Source organism: Argopecten irradians, chromosome 2, assembly GCF_041381155.1.
Source record: "Argopecten irradians isolate NY chromosome 2, Ai_NY, whole genome shotgun sequence".
NCBI lineage: Eukaryota > Metazoa > Mollusca > Bivalvia > Pectinida > Pectinidae > Argopecten > Argopecten irradians.
In genome coordinates, this window is record NC_091135.1 from 20,604,270 (window position 1) to 20,626,848 (window position 22,579).

Below are 22,579 nucleotides of genomic sequence, written 5' to 3' on the forward strand. Positions count from 1 at the left end.
TTATATTTATATATAGAGGACATTGGAAAAATAATGATAAGCGTTTTCACTGCGGTAGCCACAGGCACAAGAAGGAGAATCAACAAGATTAACACGATACAAATCACAATTAAGGATGTATTCTTCTGAGGTTTCAGTCCCGTTGAAGTCTCGTTTCGACTTAGATCAAAGAAGTTATGAATTTTTCAAATACAATTTATCAATATCTGTAGCAAGTTGCCAGTTGTAAATTTTGTCAAAAAAATACATTTCTATCTTTAGAAGATTTTTTTAAACGGGGATTTTGAGAAATGACGCATTTGGCGGCCATTTTGAAATTGTGTCTTTTTTTGCTTTGAGTAGAGCCACATTTTTACCATTTTTTACTGAAATTGTTTTTACTAAAATCATCACTGCGCCACCATTTTTAGCTGTATCGAGCAAATTTTTGCTGTAAATCTTTACTAGGTTCTTGGTAATTAAAATATTGAGCATTAATGTGTGAAATGATACACTTTTGTCACTTTATTTTCATTTAATGGTAATTTGAGCACTTTTATTTTTTATGCTAAAATATTGAAAAATAACAAACATTCAAATGGGGCAAAAAAGTAAGCACACATTTTTCTGCCTGATTTAGAAAGAACAACCATTTCTCTATCGATTTGTAAAATATTACCAAAAGTTTAATACCAGAACTGTTTCTATAAAGGGTTAAATTTGGCAAAAAAGGTCGAAAATGACGCATTTTGTAGCTCAAAATTAAGGGGTAGGGGTAGCATATGTTGTTTTTCTGAGAAAAATATGAGTCTTATAAATCAAAACTGGTATATTTTTAAAGAAGACCTCCGGAAAATAAATTCTTCAAACATCCATACATATCAAACACCTAATTAGGAAATTATAGCTTAAATCTCTTATATGTATGGTCAAAACGGCAAAATTCCCATAAAATCCAATATTTTGTCAATTAGGCAACTTTGAGTGACAATAGCTCAAAAACGAGCACACGGACATATGTTTTTTCTTCCAATTTCTTTTATGGTGTGAACTCCAATTTCCAAATATTTATATGAGAAAAAAGTTTAATACAAGAAAATTTTGACTTCTCATGATCAGAGGAGTACATCCTTAAGATGGCTTCAATTGTGTCTAAGTTTAGTTAGTAGAATATTCAGATGACGTGGTCCGTAGTTGAAAAAAACATGGCGGCTTATGGCGTTCAGGAGTGATAGCAGCTTTAAATTTGCTAATTGTGGTTTGTTGCCTTATTGGTTTAGAAAGATTGTTCCAATTTACTGTGGTTGCCGGTATAAACGAGGACCTAGTACTAGCAAGACTATAATTGTGCACTGTATAGTTATTATTATTTCTTAGAGGGTATGGGTTTCTATCACCTACTAAGCTTGGTAGCAATGTATTAAGATATGGTGGCGTCATTTTATTATGCATTTTATAAAATAAAGTAAAATTTCTTCGTTCTCTTCTGACTTTTAACGTATCCCACCCGGTTTCAAAATACAACGATTGTCTACTGGCATATACCGGCAACCCTGTAACCATCCTTGCGGCTTCCAGTTAATTTTTTTCTAACATGTCAATATGAGTATTAGATAAGCCACTCCAGAGTTCACATGCATACTCAAACACAGGTAAAATGAAATTGGTATACATTTTACTAAGGGTTTTCCTATTCAATAGGAATTTTAATTGTCTTAAAGCATTTATTCTTTTAGACGCAATGTTACAAATATTTTCAACATGATCACAGCACATGATCTTGCGCACTGGTAATTTCAACTAATTTTAATGAAGTAAAAAACTTATTCAGACACAAGAAGTATACAATGGCAACGTAAATTCTGATACAATCTCAGTTTTTAGTCTAAGGTACAGAGGAACAGTGCTTCAATGGGGCGATTGTGGAAGAATGGCGGAAAGTGACGTCTGATTTAAAAAGTCGCCAACATTTTTTTTATTTGACATTTTAAAAAGTTGCAAGCTGATCTATAATTCAATTATGTTGTTTTTCATTGAAATTTGAATGGTCAGCTTAATAAATTTAACATCATATTATGATTAAAATTGGATTATAGTGTACTGCGCAGTATCATGTGCTGTGTTTACTTCCAGTTCAAACAGTCGATGTTTTTCGTTTAATTTTGGTAAACTAAAAAAAAAAAATTTTATTTTTGGAAGGTACTGAAAAACAAATGTTTGTTCCTTGCTGTCACCATGATATAACAATAAATAAATATTTAATTAATTATCTATCGGCTATGAAACTTTTATGTGCGCAAGATCATGTACTGTCGGCATTGTACTGGTATAAGGTACAGATGACCTAGATGGCGCTATGTATTATATAAAACTTTGTACACACTCTGTGTATTCTACCAATCAGAAGACATTCTTTCCATGACTACTGATTGGTCAAAAGGAATATTATTCAATGAACAGGGAATTTATGAATGGAAGTTTATGAATGAAATGGTTCAAGAGATCACCACAAGATGTCATTGTAGGTCAAGTCCTACAGTGTACAAATCAATAGTATACCAGATAGCAATAATATAAATGCTACACGCGTTGTATTAAAAAGGACAATTTATACACGAAGGCATAACACGAATATATCGCAGTCTTCTAAAACACGCACCATGCACCATGACCACGCACTTCATACATGCAACACTACTGCATATATATGGGAGGTCCTCCTTGCATGGCCTTGGCTGTTAATAGGGCGTTTATTTAATCAGACAAACAAACATTTACAGATTTAGAGATTAAGGTACCTTCAAAGGATCATCGATTCTCTTTTCCGAAACGGTTTTTAAATTTTAAAATGGGTGGGGAACGAGATTGATAATTTTGAAGAATCGAAAAAGTTATCAACTTACCGGTAATTCTACACTTATCAATACACTTATCATAACCTTCTGAACATTCTAATTAAAATAAATCAAATGTTAATTTTCGTCAAAACGTTTCCCGTCGTGCCCGACGGCGAAATGAAATCTAGGAAATTACACTGGTTTGGTGTTGTTATTTCATGTTTCGGAAATTAAGTGGGCCTTTAAACAACAAAGATAGACTTACAAAAATATATACACCGTCTAAACACAAGATATGTTTTAACTTGTGTGCATTTCTCTAGCTTACATCGTCGACGGTCCTATCAGAAACATGTGTTTCTGGGCCTGTATCAATCAATTTGAAACAGAAACAACAAATATACCTTTGTTCTCCTATATTTGAAAAATATGACTTAAAATATGTCACGATTTCCACATATGAGAGATAATCATCGTGTTGCTCGTTTTCTCTTCGTAGCACACTTTTCCGAAATATACTATAGTTCTGTCAGATTTTGTATATATGACATATCTGGAATTGACTATACATAGTCGATCCCGTCGTCCATTAGGTGTCACGTGACTATCGTCCTTACCCTGCCGCCATGATGCATGCTGTAAGGAGAGCATGTTCCGGGGCATTGAAAGCCACAAAAAGTGGTTTTTCAGCCCCAGCGACAGTACAGTCAGCTGTAAGAGCAGTACCTAGTTTCTTCACAACTCGTAAGTCTGTGTGTCGAAAGTAACATGTCCTGCAATTTGTTGAAATTTGTAATTGAAAAAAGCCGGTGTCTGCAAAAACATGCCGGGCCTCCATTGCTATGTTGTTGTCCTTGACTCTCGATAAAGGTTACTTTAGTTTCTTGAGTAATTTTCTTGTGGCTTAATACCTTAAAAGTACTTTTACCGTACATGAGTTTAGTATTATTTCTAAACACAATAAAAATGCTGTCAAATAATCACATTCGAATAGTTACCTCCTGTTTGCACTTGACGTGGCTCTGCAAAGGTCACAGTCCGTCAAAGTGACTAAAATCGTTATTTGAGAAATATTGATAAAACAATCGGAGTATTTAACAAGCTCTTTAAAAATGTTCTTTTTATATTAACAGTTTACCACATTATCGTAAAAAATATTTAATCCGAACGGAAATGCATTCGTAGTTTACTGTAACGGCATTCAAATCTAAAATTGATAGGATTTCGATTGGCTTGTCCATAATATTTTAATGACACACAGGACAGTTCCAACATTGGATAAATGAAAATCGCTCGTTTGTCATGATAACTAGACATTCGCATTTTTGTGTGTGAATAAAGTAATTTTCTTGTTTTATTATAATATAGGAGACACTGTTGTACAGGGTAAATTGATTGAAAAGTTGCATTTGAATAATAAATTCAAACAAATACACATACAATGGTGAGAACAATACTCGTCAAGTACCCATTCTCGCCTTTGATGTCAGTGATTTTTCTCCTTATATAACTAGGGTCGATAAACGACCCCATTCCAAATGCCAAACCCCCCCCCTATTTTCTTCCATATTACAATGAAAAATTACCAAATCAAATCGCTGAAAAACAAATAAAACTGGGAAATCTCTCCCCTTGTTCTTTAATCTATAAACAAATTACTCTGAATCTGTTGTGATGTTATCACCTTTTGATAAAATGAAACGGTTAACTGTTTTACAATTGATATCTAATCACCTATAATACCATGTTCAGTAATGGGTAACTTTTTCCCAAAACTTCTCTTTTTGCAATTAAAAATTCCCAATTTGTTACAAAAATTTTTATCCCAAAATACCCCGAAAAATCACTGGATATGTATTCGTATGATTACACACAAATTTCCAATCAATATTTTCGGGAAACTGCATGGAAGTGTCTGATGACGCTTCCATGCAGTTTCCACAAAATATTGCTGGGAAATTTGTGTGATGACGCTTCCATGCTGTTTCCACAAAATCTTGCTGGGAAATTTGCATGTAATCATATGAATACACATGCAATGGCGAGAATTGGTCGCCTGCCAGTAGGCCTGAAAGAGAAATGTAGTTGCGGTAATAAAAGGAATGTCTGATTAGTTGGAAGCTGATCTTCATGGACAATGAAAGAGCCTTAAAATTAATCTTTGTTTTGCAGGGGATTATGCAGCAGAGGCCGCTAAGGCTAAAGCCAGCACACCATCAGGAAAAGTCGTAGCCGTCATTGGTGCTGTGGTGGATGTCCAGTTCGACGATGAGCTACCACCCATCCTCAACGCCTTGGAGGTGGAAAACCGATCACCAAGACTTATCTTGGAGGTTGCCCAGCATTTAGGTAAAATATGGAATCAATTTTAAATCATGTAATTAATGCATATTCCGTTTATTGTTTAGTGGAATATTACAGGAAAAGAAACAGAACAATAACAAAAGTTCAAATAAAATACTCTATATTAACCTTGAGGTAAGAATGACAACAGTTGTTATGATGCTATCTTTCGGGTCAGATTCACAAATGCTGACACCTACCCAACGTGTACTGAACAACCGTTCTATCATAAATCGAGCTATTTTCAGATGTAGTAATTTGAGGTTTTTGCAGAATGTAGTAAATTGGTAAGTTTATGAGACCAAAAACCAATAGCTCTATAACATAAAATGTTCATAGCTAATGTTTTCATAGTTTGGACCTTTCAAAGTTGTTCATGGTTGTCTTTTGGAACAGCGATTCCAATATTCACGTTTACCGAACAGTGTTTTTCCTGCCTATATATTTGGGGCCGAAATAAGGCCCCATTCCCAATTGTATTTCTTGTTCAGTGAGTTGACGCCTATTTTGTGTGACGAAACAAAAAATTCCAGAAATCCCAAGTTTGAACGTCGTATTTTAGTATACATTCTTATACTTGATTCTTAGAGAAGGATAATTGTTTATTTCTGCCTTTTCCAAAATTTTCATAAACACTTAAAAATTTTCATTTCCTACTTTTATCGCACAAAACTTTCCAATTTTCACCAACGGCAATTTCCCAAAATACCCAGGAAAGACACTGCCGAATTTGTTAAGCTTTTATATTCATAATTCAACTGCAACTACAACAAAACTTTCTACACAACAAACATTTTATGTTGTATAACTACTCTAGAAAGTCGGGTCAAAATTTTGTTAATGTTTCATGGGATCATATTGTGTTCACAAATCAGTAGTACTGGAACAGATGTCATGATGCTATCTTTCGGGTCAGATTCACAAATGTTGACACCTACCCAACGTGTACTGAACAACTGTTCTATATCATAACTTACAGATCAAGCTAATCTCTAAATAGCACTGCAATTTGTCATTTGATTATAAAATGAAAATATAGCTATATAGACAGATTTTCTTTAGGTTTTTCGTTTGGATAAATAATTCATATTGTTGAATGTTGGTTACTTGTAACATTTTGTAGTTCGAACACAATTTATTGGTGTCTTGATTATGCAGAAGGTAGTTAATTGGTAAATTTCTAAGACCAATACTATAACATGAAATGTTTGTGAGTACTTTAACCATTTTGAGCTTTCAAATTAAAAATTTTCAAAATTTTGGTACAAAAACGTCAACAAAGCCGCAGTACTGGAACAGTTGATATGATGCTATCTTTCGGGTCAGATTCACAAATGCTGACACCTACCCAACGTGTACTGACCATCTGTTCTTGATATCATTCTTTCTTTGAAATCTATTTTCCTTAAGATTTTTGAATGTTGATGAAACTGCAGAGCCCTGGTTGTAATATATTGTGACCTTTTTGCTTTCAAGGACATAACATACATAACAACAGATGTTTTAAAATCATAATTTTATTGTGATGTAAAACAAAATGGGTGGGATTATGAGATGAAAAATTGAAAATGTTTTAGAATCTATAAACTAGAAATACTAACAGAAATTTCTTGTAATAAACACACTTTTTAAATATTTTTGATAATCGCAAATTTTGAGTATTTCGGATGTCATGATGCTATCTTTCGGGTCAGATTTACAAATGCTGACACCTACCCAACGTGTACTGAACATCTGTCATAAAGAGAGAAAATTGAAAATGTATCTTTATCTAGTGCTGTCAGAAGACATTAGCTGGTGTCATCAGGTTACATTTTGATAAATAAGAAAATGGTTTCCCAATTAAGTCAGTCGACAGATTTGTCCTTACAATGGTTGTGAAGTTGGATACACTATTCTCGGTAATGTGGAATTCATGCATTCATATTTATGGATTGAAAGTCCTACTTCATTCAACAATCAACTGTGTTTATACCCAAAAAACAACCGACACATTTGAAGCAATTCATCCTAAAACAGATGTCATGATGCTATCTTTCGGGTCAGATTCACAAATGCTGACACCTACCCAACGTGTACTGAACATCTGTCACAAAAGAAAAGTTGACTTCATTGTCTGTCATCATATATTTCAAAATTTGATCCTTACTATTAAAATAATTTGCTTGTCTGCTCCAACATTTTAATTTAACAAAAAGAGTTTGTGTAAGTCCTGATTTCTTGAGACATTTTAATCAAGGCTAGATTGTTATTTCTTGGCAATATTAATTGGCATGTATGAGATCTTGTTTATCAGATTGTTGTTACTTTTATTTTTAACAGATTTTTTCCAATGAGTATTTTGTGTTTATAGGAGAGAACACCGTACGAACAATTGCTATGGACGGTACAGAGGGTCTGGTACGTGGCACCAACTGTCTCGACATTGGCTCCCCTATCAGGATCCCTGTGGGACCTGCCACACTGGGACGTATCATGAACGTCATTGGAGAGCCAATTGACGAGAGGGGCCCCTTCAACACAAAACAGTAAGTACAGAAATGAGTTTGGAAAAGCAAAAGTATTCATGGGATTTAGCATCTTAAATAAATTGGTACTTTCTGTGGTATTGCTACAGTAATGTTATCAGTCATTCATTGTTAAACTTTTATATGAATTATTTTGAAAAAATGGATTCTGAATTGTTTACAATATGATGCTTTACCCTAGTAAAAGGTGAAAACTCATTTGTGGAACTTAAAAGTTGATGAAAAAAATAATTCATTGTGGTTTTAATTTCAGTTTTGCATCAATTCACGCTGAAGCCCCTGACTTTGTTGAGATGAGTGTAACACAAGAGATCTTGGAAACAGGAATTAAAGTTGTAGATTTGCTCGCTCCATACGCTAAGGGAGGAAAGATTGGTACGATGTATAATGTTTATGTTCCCAATTCAAAGTAGCCATATGTTTTGCCCAATGGATACTTCAGAATTATGAAATGATAAAACATAAAAATTGTCAAAGGTCTGTCATGTAATACATTTTTCGTCCTGTATAAGACCCAATTCCCACTTCAAAGTAGCCTCATGTTTTGCTAAATGGATACTTCAGATTTATGAAATGATAAAAGATATAAGATATAAAAAAAAAAAAAAAAAAAAAAAAAAAATGTACACAAGGCATGAAATTAATTTCTTTGAGAAGTATTAATACTGCAGCATGTTTATTAAATAGATTCACAATTTCACCAATTATGACATAACATTCTAATTCAAAGGGTCTTGTGCCATTTCTCAAACTAGTGCAGTGTGGTGTGTGGTTGCAATTTGTAAATTTTGTTAGTCCATATTTAAAAAATTTTGATGTAATACTGAGATGTTCTATATCTACAGGTCTGTTTGGAGGTGCTGGAGTAGGTAAAACTGTACTCATTATGGAACTGATCAACAACGTTGCCAAAGCTCACGGTGGTTACTCTGTGTTTGCTGGAGTTGGAGAGAGAACTCGTGAAGGAAACGATCTGTACCACGAAATGATCACATCTAAAGTCATCAGTCTTGATGATGACTCATCTAAGGTCGGTATCTTGTTAAATGGAAGCAAGAAACACTTGTTGGCCAAGATAGCAAAAATATATCTGAAGTTTATTATTCCACTTTGGCACTTTCAAATATCAATGCATCAACACACATTGGTGCAAATATATTAGATAAAATGTTACCACAGAATGCTTACCATTTTAACAAAAGAGCGGCTGCCATATAGAATTTTGAAATTTCATGATTTAAGTATAAGGAATTTGTCTTCTTCAACTTTATGAATTTCAGCATTTCAAAAGATTTCTGTATTTTTAGGTTTAAGCTTATTCATAAAATAAATAAATATATTGAAATGATGTGTGGTTAAAATCTCCACTAACTAAGACTTTCTTTCTCTATGACAGGTATCGTTGGTATACGGTCAGATGAACGAGCCTCCAGGTGCCCGTGCTCGTGTTGCCCTGACAGGTTTGACCGTTGCCGAGTATTTCCGTGACCAGGAAGGACAGGATGTATTGCTTTTCATTGACAACATTTTCAGATTCACACAGGCTGGTTCAGAGGTAATGATAATTTAATAGCATTCTATTCCGTATTTCAAGACATCTAAATGATCAGTAATAATAACTTTGGGGGGGGGGGGGGTGGGGGCGAAGAAGTCAGAAAAATGTTTAGATGAAGGGAAGAATTCCGTGCTAAAGTTTTGAGATAAGAATTTAGTTTGCAATTATATTACCCCTGCTCTATAGAAAGCTCCAGAATGTTATAGGAATTTTAATAAACTGTATAAACCAGTCAAATAGTATTATATAAATTAAAGGTCCTAATTCTCCAGTACAGCATAGAGACAAATATACCACTAATCTGCAGTCACACTATTTACCATATATCTACACTGGGAATGTTCAGTAAATGACCATAGCTGTCAATAAGATGGTATTATTAGTTCATGACCATTTGTTATTTTGTCCAGGTATCTGCCTTGCTGGGACGTATCCCATCTGCTGTAGGTTACCAACCCACACTGGCCACAGACATGGGTACCATGCAGGAAAGAATTACCACCACAAGGAAGGGATCCATCACTTCAGTACAGGTAGCCTCATTTACAATATCTGCTTAAATACAATGGATGTACAAATATAAATAGTATAATGTTCTTTGATTGGCCAAACTGAAAATGTCAAAATGAAATACTGTTTTTAGTTTGTTGATGTCATGAAAATCAAAAAAATGTATTGCTGTGAAATTCTGCAAATGATTTGATGCTGTTTAAAGTTACATACCTTACTGACAGCAAATTAATTGGCATCTGGAAAATAAATGCATTTATTTTGCTTGGTCTGTTAATAAAAACAATGAATTGAATTTCTGAATCTTGTGAAAACTACCAACTATTGTGAAAGATTGAAGTCTTACAAGTTCTTACAAAACAGATGTAGAACTGTTGTCTTACTTCTGTTCTGACATGTTCCAGGCTATTTACGTGCCTGCTGATGACTTGACTGATCCTGCCCCTGCCACTACATTTGCCCATTTGGACGCCACCACTGTGTTGTCCAGAGGTATTGCTGAGTTGGGTATCTACCCTGCTGTAGATCCCCTCGATTCCATCTCCCGTATTTTGGACGCTAACGTAGTAGGAGAGGAACATTACACTGTAGCCCGTGGTGTACAGAAAGTGCTGCAGGTAAACAACTGGTGAATCATGCTAAAAACCAGTCAGGCACAATAGATTTTAAACAAAACAAATGTATAAAACACAATGACATTTTGTGTACCTGGTAAAGTATCATGTTTAAAGGATGCCTGCTGTGTGCATTATCTAGTTTCTATTGATTACACAAAAATCAATCTTCAGTGCTTTGAAATGCATATACATGGAAAAGATATTTTGGAGGGAATACATAAAATGTGCAGGACAATGCAAATTAAATATTAAGTGATAGGTTTTAATTTAATTTGGTTGCATGACGGAAATTTCTTCAGCTGTCTCTGTCAAGTACGTTTAGTTGTGATCTACATACTTTGAGTAAATATATGACCTTATATTTACAGGACTACAAATCCCTCCAGGATATCATTGCTATCTTGGGTATGGACGAGTTGTCTGAAGACGACAAGATGACTGTGATCAGAGCTCGTAAGATGCAGAAGTTCCTGTCACAGCCCTTCCAGGTTGCTGAGGTATTCACAGGCCAGGAAGGCAAATATGTACCACTCAAAGAGACCATCAAGGGATTCAAGGACATTTTAGCTGGTATGTTTTCTCCTTGTTTACTGTGTAGAGTGTATAACTTTAATATTAAAATCTGTCTGGGATAAACATTCATGTCCAAATAAATTAGGGGGTTAGAAAATCGCATCAATAACAACAAGAAGAATCAGGGACACATAGTAGACACTCCGTTTACCATCAACAGGCATTCAAATCATGCCAGATATGTCAATATGAGATAGGTAGTTAGAATATCTTGATTTGGAAGTATATTTATTGAAAATGGGATTTGCCCGTTTTATAAAGAACTATCCAATTTAATCATTGTTTAGTTGTAATTTTTGCTAAATCTATCGTCTTTATTAGTTGTATGAGAATATTGAAGTATTGCCTCTGGTTTACAGGACAATACGACCATTTGCCTGAAGTGGCGTTCTACCTGGTGGGCCCCATTGAGGAGGTGGTGGCCAAGGCCGACAGACTGGCAGAGGAGTCGTAATCAGACAATTAACATAGACCACTTATTATAATATACTGTGTCAGAAGCTGAATGTGTGTGTGATACTTTACTGAAGAAAAACCAGCAAGCAAAAGTTGTTGGCTATTCGCTGTCAAATTGGAAGTCGTAATCGAGGAAGAGCTACGGTGATAATTCTATACAAGGATGTGTTTTTGTTTTACAAACTAAGAACATAGTGCTGTTTGTCTAGGTGAATGAGTTTACCAATTTCAGGTTGTGTACAAAGGGATGTTTTCAAACAACATGTCCCTCTGTCATACAAGTTGAAATAAACTATTTAAATCTAATATTGATTTCTTGTTTTTACTGTCCTTCACTACATCCGTTTGTCCATATCAGGTATCAACATTGGTGTTTCTCTAGGGCAGCGAGACATCATTTGACCAGTATAGTTATTAACAGTCTTTATTAAGAATCATTTGATATATTGCAAAGGTTGAGAACTAGATTGAGCTCTTCATACAGAATTTCATTTGGTCAAATCCTTTGGTCAATAAAATATTTTAGCATTAAAATTTCTGATCCTAAATTCTGCAACTGGACATTGATAATAATTCAATAAAAAATGAGGTGCATCTGTTTTAGATCTTGCTTTGGAGAATATATTTAATGTGTCAGGCACTAGAAAAAAATCAATTCTGATATTATTAACATTTTACATTTCCTAAATGTACTACTGTATTTTTAGCCTGTGGTCATCAGGTGGGCTATTCAAATTGCATTTCATCTATGGTCTGTCCATTGAAATTCTTGTAACCACTTTTTCTAGGAAAGTACTGTAGGGATATTTCTCATTTCATGTGTAGGGCCCTAGTTGTACAGATTGGTCAACAAGATGGCAGAAAGGCCGCCATCCTAGATTTTGATAGCTGAACTTCGTTAGCTATTTGTATGAAACTTCAGAAGGGATCTGTCTCTTATTTCATACGAATAGGCGGCAATAATGTCCTTGTGCACAATACAGATTGAGCAGACACGCAGCCATCTTGGATTTTGATAGTTGATGTTTGCAAAGTAGAGACAGATCCCTCTTACCATTGTGAGACAGATCACTCATTAGCGGGCGCCAAGATCCCTCGGGGATCGCTTGTTGAACCACGTCATAGATTGACCGTGGCTTGAAATGCTTGGGTTAAGGTTATGGTGCAAGTAATGTAATACTGTTATCTGTAACAACTAACATTAAATTCTAAAACAATTTTTGAAATATATAATTGTTGTGATGGGTATGGACAATCTAAAGGGGGAAAATGCTGGATTTTGACTTTTGAGAATTTCAAGAGCCAAACACTTGCGTACATTGCGATATTTTATAATACTGGTAAATTACAAGGAACCTGAATTAAATCAACAAATCTCCAGATCTTCAAACAGCTCTTGTAAGTTCAGTTCTTTATTACTTTAAACCATACACACTCCTGTAGTTCATTTTGAAAACCAGTACTTCGCATGCCTGTAACGTGCAATGGTGGAAGTAATCTGACTCTGCCCTTCATGCAATACGAATGTTGTTTAGTTTGTGCCCGGAAATAAACAACAAAAATCTTAATTTAAGGTCACGGGTTCAGTTATTCTTAATCTTCACTAAAACAAAGTAACGCCAGGAGAATAGAACATGTCCAAGAAGGGCAAGAAGAATCGACAAAACAGATCCTCTAGGGAAATGCCACAGCTAGTCTGGCTCCTGATGCTCTATGAGATCACAAATTCAACGGTCGAGGGGATCATCAATTGACATCCAAGGAGGTGGTTGGAAGTCCCCCAAGCTTTACAGCAGAACGGCAAAACTCCCAACTTCCTCTTTTTTCATTAGTTGAAGAATTCAGGACAGAAAAGGCACTGACAGAAAGTGGTCAGCACCCAGGGCAGTCAACGAAGCAGAGAACCGATTGCGACACAAAGAAATTGTGGGGACAGCCGCAAAAGGGAGGCAGGGCCTGAAATGAGAACAACTAAAAACACTCCCTTGAAAAAAGCTGATGTCACAGAGAGGCGATCTTCGGTACAGAATGATATAGGAAGTAGTGAAGAAGAAAGAAGACAAACAAAAGCAGTGGGCCTAGACAAGGTGGGACACAGAACCACGTGTACTGTCCTGGACATAAATCTAAGTATCCGCAATTCCAACTACAATTTCTCTTCCGTTCTGTGTATGATGTCCGGATTATCGAGGGTCCACTGTACTACCAACACCAGCAAATCTCTACAAATGGGTCCTTGTAGAAACACCGGACAGAGACTAAGAGGTACTCTCCACCACATACTCATCTCCTGTCATGTGACCATAGCACAACGGAAATATACATAGCACCACAACCAAATCCTAAGGAAGGTGGCAGATGTTTTGGAAAAAGAGCGAAAGAGCATTAGGTCCACTAAACCATGCATCCAGATCTGAGAAATCAACCTCCAACCTCAGACCGGATATGGTTCTTTGGTTTCCAGCAACAACAAAAAAAAACATCGAACTAACAGTCCATGAGAGGAAAGGTGCGGTGAAGCACGTGAAAGGAATAGGACATAGTATGAGACACTGCTGATGGGATGCATGAAGCATGGCTGGCAGACATGGAACTACCCTGTTGAGGCTGGATGCAGAGCCTTCCTTGGACAGTCTGTGTGGCGAATTATTGTGTATTTGGCGCCAACGTAATTGGCGCGACGTTATGCGACATGTACTTAAATGACGTCACAACGATTGTGACGTTATACGCAGTTTTATTAAATAGTCAGTTGATCAATGGTATTCAAACGCGTTGGTTGTGTTTTCTCTCACTCTATCACATTCATGACATTGGTGCCGTGACTAAAGAGACGTTTTTAAAAACATGGCTACAAAGTTAAAGGCAACCCGCGCAGGCCATAGAAGTGCAGTTACGAGGTTTTTAAAACGATTCGAGAACACAAAAAATGAAGAAGATGTTGACGTTGAAGAACTATCTTCCATCTTAGATGTGATTACGGAAAAGGAACAACTACTACAAGAACTCAATCAACAGATACTGGATCAACTCAACGACGATGAAGTGGAGGAAGAAATCGCAGATATGGATGAGTATACTTTTAATTTAAATTCAAAAATACGCAGCATGCGGAAGTTACTCAAACCCACAAACACACGCAGTACTACTTCGTCACTCAACGCAAACGCACAGAGTTTTCATATGCCAGAAAATGATGTTTTCAACAGAACACCTTACAGTCAGTCCATTAACACGGACTTGAGATTTCCCGACAATAGGTCATTTTCTACCATTTCGTCTCACTATCACAAGCTTCCGAAATTGGATCTTCCTAAATTTAGTGGAAACATTTTAGAATGGCATTCGTTCTGGGATTCTTTTGAATCATCTGTACACTGTAACCCATCACTAAGCGACGTACAGAAATTTAACTACCTGAAATCTCTACTCCAAAACGAAGCTTTACAAACTGTCACAGGATTTGCTCTTACAAACACAAACTATAACAAAGCAATATGTTTGTTACAAGAGAGATTTGGTCAAGAATACAAAATAAGAAGCGCACACATGCAAGCCCTTTTAGAAGTCCCAACCCCACGAAATACTCCCGAGAGTATGAGAATGTTTTACGACAGGACAGAGATTTTAATAAGAGGTCTAGAATCGCTAGGACAAGATCAGGACAATTACGGATGTCTATTGATACCGGTAATACTGAATAAACTTCCGGGTGAAATCAGGAAAAACCTCACGCGCGAACATGGCATGAACAACTGGACATTAGGAGAGTTAAGAAAATGTCTGTTCAAAGAGATTAGTATTATGGAAGCGGGACAGTCTTTTGATTCTCACACAAACACCCCTTCATATACAGCAACATTTTTCACCGGAACTGAATCGAAATCGAAAGACGCGAACAACAAAACGGAACAAATAAAAAAAACATGCGTTTTTTGCCAGGAGATACATGCTCCCAGTAGCTGCACAAAAGTTCCGGATGTAGAAAGTCGGATACAGATTATAAAGCGTGATAAACTTTGTTTCAATTGTTTGGGAAAACACAGAATCTCTGATTGTAAATCTCGGAAAAACTGTAAGAAATGTAACCGTCGTCATCATTCGAGTATATGTAACTCTACACATCGTCAAGACAACATGCAAAATGACGCGATCACATACACAACAAAACACAACGCGAAAGAACGAAACAACGAAAATGCGACAAATCTCAAAGAACCTACTACTTCAGTGATGTACACCGCATCAGAAGTACACTCTTCACAAGTATTATTGAAAACAGCCATCGCACCAGTTTGTGTGAACGGTCAGTGTGTCCAAAGTAACATTCTATTTGACGAAGGTGCACAAAGGTCATTCGTTACACAAGAATTGGCAGATAAATTACAAATGGAAACCACCGGGAAAGAGACAATTAATATATCGGGATTCGGTCAAGTCGGAGACAAGGTGCGTCATCTCAGCTCTGGAACGGTTTACCTACAAACCAATACACGGGAGAAAATACCGGTCAAGGTTTTAGTTGTACCGACAATAGCAGTACCGCTTAATTCCAATAGGAAGCACATTGCAAAATTACCACACCTAAAAGGTTTGAAATTAGCTCACCCCGTTTCAGCTGACGAAACGTTTGAGGTATCACTTCTCATAGGAGCTGACCATTACTGGGACATTGTCCAAGACAAAGTCGTGAGAGGTAAAGGACCTATTGCTGTAAAATCGAAAATAGGATATTTGTTATCCGGACCATACCAAGGAACTTCATCTCTAAATCAGCGACAGAACATGTCAGTTATGAACGTGCTAGTATCACATAAAAAAGACGAATGCGATTTAGAGAAATTTTGGAAGGTGGAATCGCTTGGCATACAGAAAAAAGATGACAAAACCGAAGATGAAAGCTGCACGTATCTTGAAAACTACAAACAGTCGTGTATAGAGTTTCGCGGAAATAAATATATCGCCAAATTACCGTGGCGAGATGACCATTCACCACTTCCCACTAACAAAGAAGTTGCTCGCCGGAGAACGGAAAGTGTCATAAACAGATTGAGCAAGGACCCAGTTATGTTGAAGCATTATGCATCGATAATATATGAACAGGAACAGAGAGGTTTTGTGGAAAAAGTAGAGAACGATCAAATTACAAGCGGTAAGGTGCACTATATACCTCATCACCCAGTAAAAAAGGACTCGTCAACAACACCAATACGGATTGTCTACGATTGCAGTTGCCAACAGTCGAAAGATAAGCCAAGTTTGAATGATTGTTTACGGAACGACCCGCCTTTGCTAAATGATATTACATCAATACTTCTGAAATTCCGACGCAAAAAATTTGCCGTCTCCGCAGACATTGAGAAAGCCTTTCTGCAGATAGAGCTAGAGGAAGAAGACAGAGATGTAACAAGATTCTACTGGCTCAAAGATCCCTCTGATCCTTCATCGGATTTAATAACCTACAGGTTTAAGGCTGTATTGTTTGGAGCGACCTGCTCGCCCTTCATACTGAACGCCACGTTGCTACGACATTTAGAAGATCACAAAAGTGACGTTACAGATATCATCAAGGATGATATATACGTTGACAACGTCTTATCAAGTTTTGAAAGAGAAGAGGATTTACTCGAATACTTTCATTCTGCACGATCATTAATGCTCAACGGAGGGTTTAACTTACGTTCTTGGGCTTCAAACTGTGATTCGTTGAACGAACTAGCCAAGTCAAAAGACGTGCTTGACAAGGACAAGCAAGTAAAAGTTCTCGGATTACGATGGGATAGCAACAAAGACACGATTACATACGTACAAAAGCCGATTTCTGATGTCGATGAAACGTTGCTTACCAAGCGAGAAATACTTAGCCAGTCATCAAAGATTTTCGATCCACTTGGGATTATCAGCCCGGTGACAGTACGCGGCAAGATACTGATGCAGGAAATATGGAGGAGGAAGTTCGATTGGGACGAGATATTACCAGAGGATATCCGGTGTCAATGGATGGAACTAAGTTACGATTTGAGGAAAGTCTCAACAACACTGAAATTCCGAGATATTATTTCAAAGACTTACCAGAAGACACAGAAAGCATAGGTACGGTACTTCACGTGTTTGTAGACGCCAGCAAGAAAGCGTACGGTGCATGCGCATACATAACCAGTGGAAATCAGTCGCAATTAGTGATGGCGAAAAACCGTGTAGCACCATTGAATCCCGTGACTATACCACAGTTGGAGTTATTGGCTGCTGTGACGGGAGCTAGAATGGCAAAGCACATATTGACAAATCTGCAGTGTTCGGATGTATTCTATTGGAGCGATAGTCAGATTGTCCTTAACTGGCTACATTCTTCCAAAAAGATGAAACCTTTCATTGGAAAGAGAGTTGAGGAAATAAAAGACCTCACACAAGAATTTACCTGGAGGTATTGCCCAACAAATGATAATCCTGCGGATCTTTTGTCAAGAGGAATATCAGCTACAAACTTTGGTAAGAGTACCAAATGGATAAACGGTCCAAGTTGGATTACCAATCAAACTCACTGGCCACAGTGGAATAGGAACGAATCGATCGTCCTCACAACAGTGGATTCTGATGTCACAAACAACAATGACAGTACGCAAACTCTTAATACAGATATCGGATGTAGTGTTATCGACATAACCAGATTTAACTCATACTCCAGGCTCTTACGGGTTACTGCCTATGTCAAACGATTCCTTTATAACTGTAGAAGAAAAGCAGAGGATCGGAAATCCGGAATTTTATCTCCAGATGAATTGAACAAAGCGTCAATTATTTGGATTAGAGTCGTACAAAACAACAGCTATCATGATGTTCTAGAAAGTTTGAAGTCGAATAAAAGCCATCATCTCATTCGCCAGCTTCGACTTTATTTGGATGATGATGGTCTTGTACGATGTGGAGGACGTATCAATAACGCCCCAATACCGTTTGACACACGATTTCCATATTTGGTTTCCGGGAAACATTCGTTTACAAGGCTTCTGATTATGGACACGCATAGACGAAACATGCATGCAAACAAAGGTACTACAATAACGTTATTACGACAAAAGTATTGGATTCCATCAATACGAAATGTTGTTGGAAATACTTTGCGGAAATGTGTACCATGTAAGAAAGTATCGGGTAAAGCATACTCGTCACCAGATCCACCTCCACTTCCCAAGGACAGGATGTCGGACGCTGCACCATTCACTGTTACTGGCGTAGATTTTACCGGTGCAATACATGTGAAACACAATGGACGGGACAAGAAAGTATATGTATGTCTATTTACATGCGCTAATACACGTGCAGTACACTTGGAAATCGTTCAGGATTTAACAGAGGAAACATTTCTCATGGCTTTCCGTCGTTTCATTAGCAGGAAATCCTTACCACGAGTTATGATTTCAGACAACGGAACAACATTTGTTAGCGCCGCAGAAGAAATAAGGAAACTTACGGAATCGACACTTGTACACCAATCTCTTAATAATTATGGAACAACATGGAAATTTATTCCAAAGAGAGCACCATGGTACGGCGGATTTTGGGAAAGACTCATTGGTCTTACTAAGAATTGTCTACGAAAAGTCCTCGGACGTGCATATGTGAATTACGACTTGTTAATGACAGTTATTACAGAGATCGAAGCTATACTCAACGACCGACCGCTCACATACATCGGTGCAGACGTTACAGAACTGTCACCATTAACCCCATCACACTTATTGTACGGAAGAAGGATTAACTCAGTACTTTACCCTTTGCAAGACACAGAAGATGAAAACGACAACTTTTTCGACATGGATACCCACAGAATTCTAAATAAAGAGATGGACAGACGATTCCAGTTAATAGAACATTTTTGGAAGCGGTGGCGCCAGGAATACTTAACTTCTTTGCGGGAATTTCACCGTGCTTCAGGCAGCAATAGTCAAGTTATCAAAGTAGGAGATATAGTTCAGGTTCACGATGATTCACCAAGGACGACGTGGAAAATTGCTGTTGTGGAGGATTTAGTATATGGTAGAGACAATCTTGTGCGATCTGCAGTAATACGCACAAGTTCTGGTATCACAAATCGACCGATTATCAAGTTATACCCTTTGGAAGTCCGTCAGGAAGACGACAGAGACGCCAACGATGAGTCTAGTGGAGACGAGAACGATGGACCATGCAGAGACGTGAACAGAATACCACGAGTGGCAAAGATAAAAGCGAAAGAAAACATTAAGAACTGGTGTAAAAGTTAAATACGCACAACATAAATCCTAATTTATTAAACTCTAATTAATAAATAATGTCTAAGTATATATATATAATTGATGTGAAAGACTTTAATTCCACTTTTTACTTTTAAATATTGTTTATTTACATACTTATAATATATATTACTGTGAACATAATATTCGCGAGGCCCCAGGATATTGTGTATTTGGCGCCAACGTAATTGGCGCGACGTTATGCGACATGTACTTAAATGACGTCACAACGATTGTGACGTTATACGCAGTTTTATTAAATAGTCAGTTGATCAATGGTATTCAAACGCGTTGGTTGTGTTTTCTCTCACTCTATTACATTCATGACACGAATGTTATCTGCATTAGGATTGTCCGGTCGGACCAGAAAGGCAGCAGCGCACAGGATGGCTAAGACAGCAGAACGATCTTCATGCAGACTGTTGATGAAAATAAACACAAGTAGCTGGACACCCGAAACAAGACACACACACACCCTACCATGTGAGTGTACCGAGTATTAAAGGGGTCGAAACACGCAATAAGTAATGACCTCGGTTGAGGACGTCAGTGTCGCTGCAGCATACCATCACAGCTGTACTCGGGTAATAATAACTGAATCCTCCAAGAGGCTCGGAGATCAATACATGGAAAACAGCCGTGAATAACCTCCTGGTTCAAATCTTTCAATGACTTGATATCTACATTAAGAACAGACCTTGCTACCAAATTCAAATTTTATCTTGCTGAATTACGTTTCTTCCCGTAGGCTCCCATCAAAATAATTCGAAGTTGCATTGCCTTCACTTTGTTTTGACTTCAACGTGAGGAATATAACTGGCACTTCGAGCTCCCTTTGTTTAGCTTTGATGAGGATTTATAAGCTGTAGAACTTCTGTTTACGAAGAATATTAAAGTTATATTTTTGATAAAGAATTTAAACTTGACTTGGTACGAAAGCCGTGAGGAGGGGGCTATCTATTTTGACCGCATCTTGGCGCTCACCCCTTTTTTTATTTCGAAGTAAGGTCATGTTCCCTTCAAATTCCGTTCTCATTTCGAGTTTTGGCGAAGAATCGATTAACAAGAGTTAATGCTTCCTTGTATATATTGGGTTTTTTTCGAAAAAGAGCGTAACTCAGCTGAAGTAAGCATTCCATTTTCTAGTTTTGGGAAAGATTCGTTATTCTAGAGTTATCGCACTCTTTTCTGACTTTCGAAAAGAGTCATTATTCTAGATTAAGCGCATGCATTCTATTCATTTTTTGGCTAAGAGTTATTCCTTACTTAGCGCCATCTTTTCTAATTTTGGTAGAGAGTCATTATAATTCTATTTATTAATAATAATTATTGTACACATTTTAATGCGTTTTATAATGAGTTACTAGTTTCAAGTTACTTGGAAGAAGGTTCTGAAATTGCAACATCCCTGGGGAAGAGACACGGGTTTTGCATAAATGGTGGCTCTGGCCATCCTGCATGGGATCGGGATGAATTTCTTTAAAAATCACTTCTTGTCGTAAAGACGTTGACGATTGGCCAGAAACATATTTTGGGAAAGGGGATCATATTTTGCATAAATGTTGATTTGAGCAATCACAGGGATCTGAGAATTAGTTACAGATTATATAATTATGGACACACCGGAGTGCCATAATACCATTTTAGGCGTTTTAGGGGTCTAGATAAAAAGAATCGGTAAAAATTATATATCTACTCTATATAGTTTTATACGTACGATTTTTACCGATTTTTTTATCTAGAACGCCTAAAATGGTCTTGGGCCAATAATTGTATAATCTGTAACTAATTCTCAGACCCCTAGCTGTGGGAACGATAAGGCCTAATAGAAAGAATTTCTTAAAAATATAAATCGCTACTAGTCATAAAGTAGATGTGGTCCAAATTTGAACTAAAACATCTTAAGAGAGACAAAGATGTTTTGCACTAGTGATAACTCAATGTTGCTGTTTCTAGAACCGGTATCTAAAGGAAAAAATGGGGATTTGACCGAAAGGTCCGAGTATATCTTCCGAGAAACTCATCGTCGTCATATTGTGACGTCACAAATGCAAGTTAATCATGTTGTGACGTCACAATCGCAATATTAACACTGTTTTGACATGACCACGGTCCAAACTAGATCTTTAAGAGTTTATGTTTTAGATTGCTAATACATGTATACCTGACATCTAAGCTATTGTAGACACGTAAAAAAATAAAATACTGATTACTGACCGATAGGAAAATCAATCTGACCGTGTAGGAAAATCGCCCTGACTATGTAGGAAAATCGCCCTGACTATGTAGGAAAATGTAGGAAATCCAGTCTGGCCAGATGGGATACTAATTTCGATTCGTAAGTTCCTGACGGTGGATTGTTATTAACCACTGGAGTAGGCCTAACGTTTTGTTAGATGCGCCCTACCCGTAATCCAACAATGTAAGAGGTTAACACGACAAAATACTTTTTAACATCGTGTTGTGTGACATATCCAACCAATGTAATCAGGGTAAAATGTACATGTACAGTTAGGATATAGATTATATATGTGTACATGTTTATGTAGATACGTCGCCAAGTAAAATAATTATGTTAAGAAGTTCATTTTCTTTAAAATATAAATATTTTGTTCAGTTACTTCAAAACAATTATTTTTTTCGTCGCATAATATAAGTCTACCTAATTTCATAATTTCCGGATCTGTGGTCTTAGGCTTAAATCGCCCACACGAATCGTCCATTAGGCCCTGAAAATGGAATAGTCCATAGGGGTGAATTATTTCAATTCATAATAGAACTTGATCAAAGAAGCATAAAGCACATATTCGATTCATAAAAGTATTACATAATTGTTTTCATTATCTCAACAATAACTATAAACGGGTATTTTCAAAGGACTTAACTTGTGTCTTAAATTGCTGTGTAC

The 22,579-nt window shown here is 36.8% G+C and overlaps 3 protein-coding genes across 3 annotated transcripts; all 3 read left to right on the plus strand.

Moving 5' to 3' along the window:
- Positions 1–3,401: 3,401 nt before the first annotated feature.
- Positions 3,402–11,704, plus strand: LOC138314779 (ATP synthase subunit beta, mitochondrial-like). The gene is made up of 10 exons (XM_069255311.1): positions 3,402–3,560; positions 4,989–5,165; positions 7,513–7,687; positions 7,941–8,062; positions 8,533–8,717; positions 9,084–9,242; positions 9,653–9,775; positions 10,157–10,369; positions 10,738–10,939; positions 11,302–11,704. Exons 1-10 carry the CDS (start codon positions 3,443–3,445, stop codon positions 11,394–11,396), a joined length of 1,569 nt encoding a protein of 522 aa, XP_069111412.1. The 5' UTR covers positions 3,402–3,442; the 3' UTR covers positions 11,397–11,704.
- A 2,075-nt stretch (positions 11,705–13,779) lies between these two features.
- Positions 13,780–17,491, plus strand: LOC138316495 (uncharacterized). Its single transcript, XM_069258188.1, has one exon. It carries the CDS (start codon positions 14,246–14,248, stop codon positions 17,489–17,491), a length of 3,246 nt encoding a protein of 1,081 aa, XP_069114289.1. The 5' UTR covers positions 13,780–14,245.
- Positions 17,492–17,580: 89 nt separating this feature from the next.
- Positions 17,581–19,662, plus strand: LOC138316497 (uncharacterized). Its single transcript, XM_069258189.1, has one exon. It carries the CDS (start codon positions 17,581–17,583, stop codon positions 19,660–19,662), a length of 2,082 nt encoding a protein of 693 aa, XP_069114290.1.
- Positions 19,663–22,579: the final 2,917 nt, after the last annotated feature.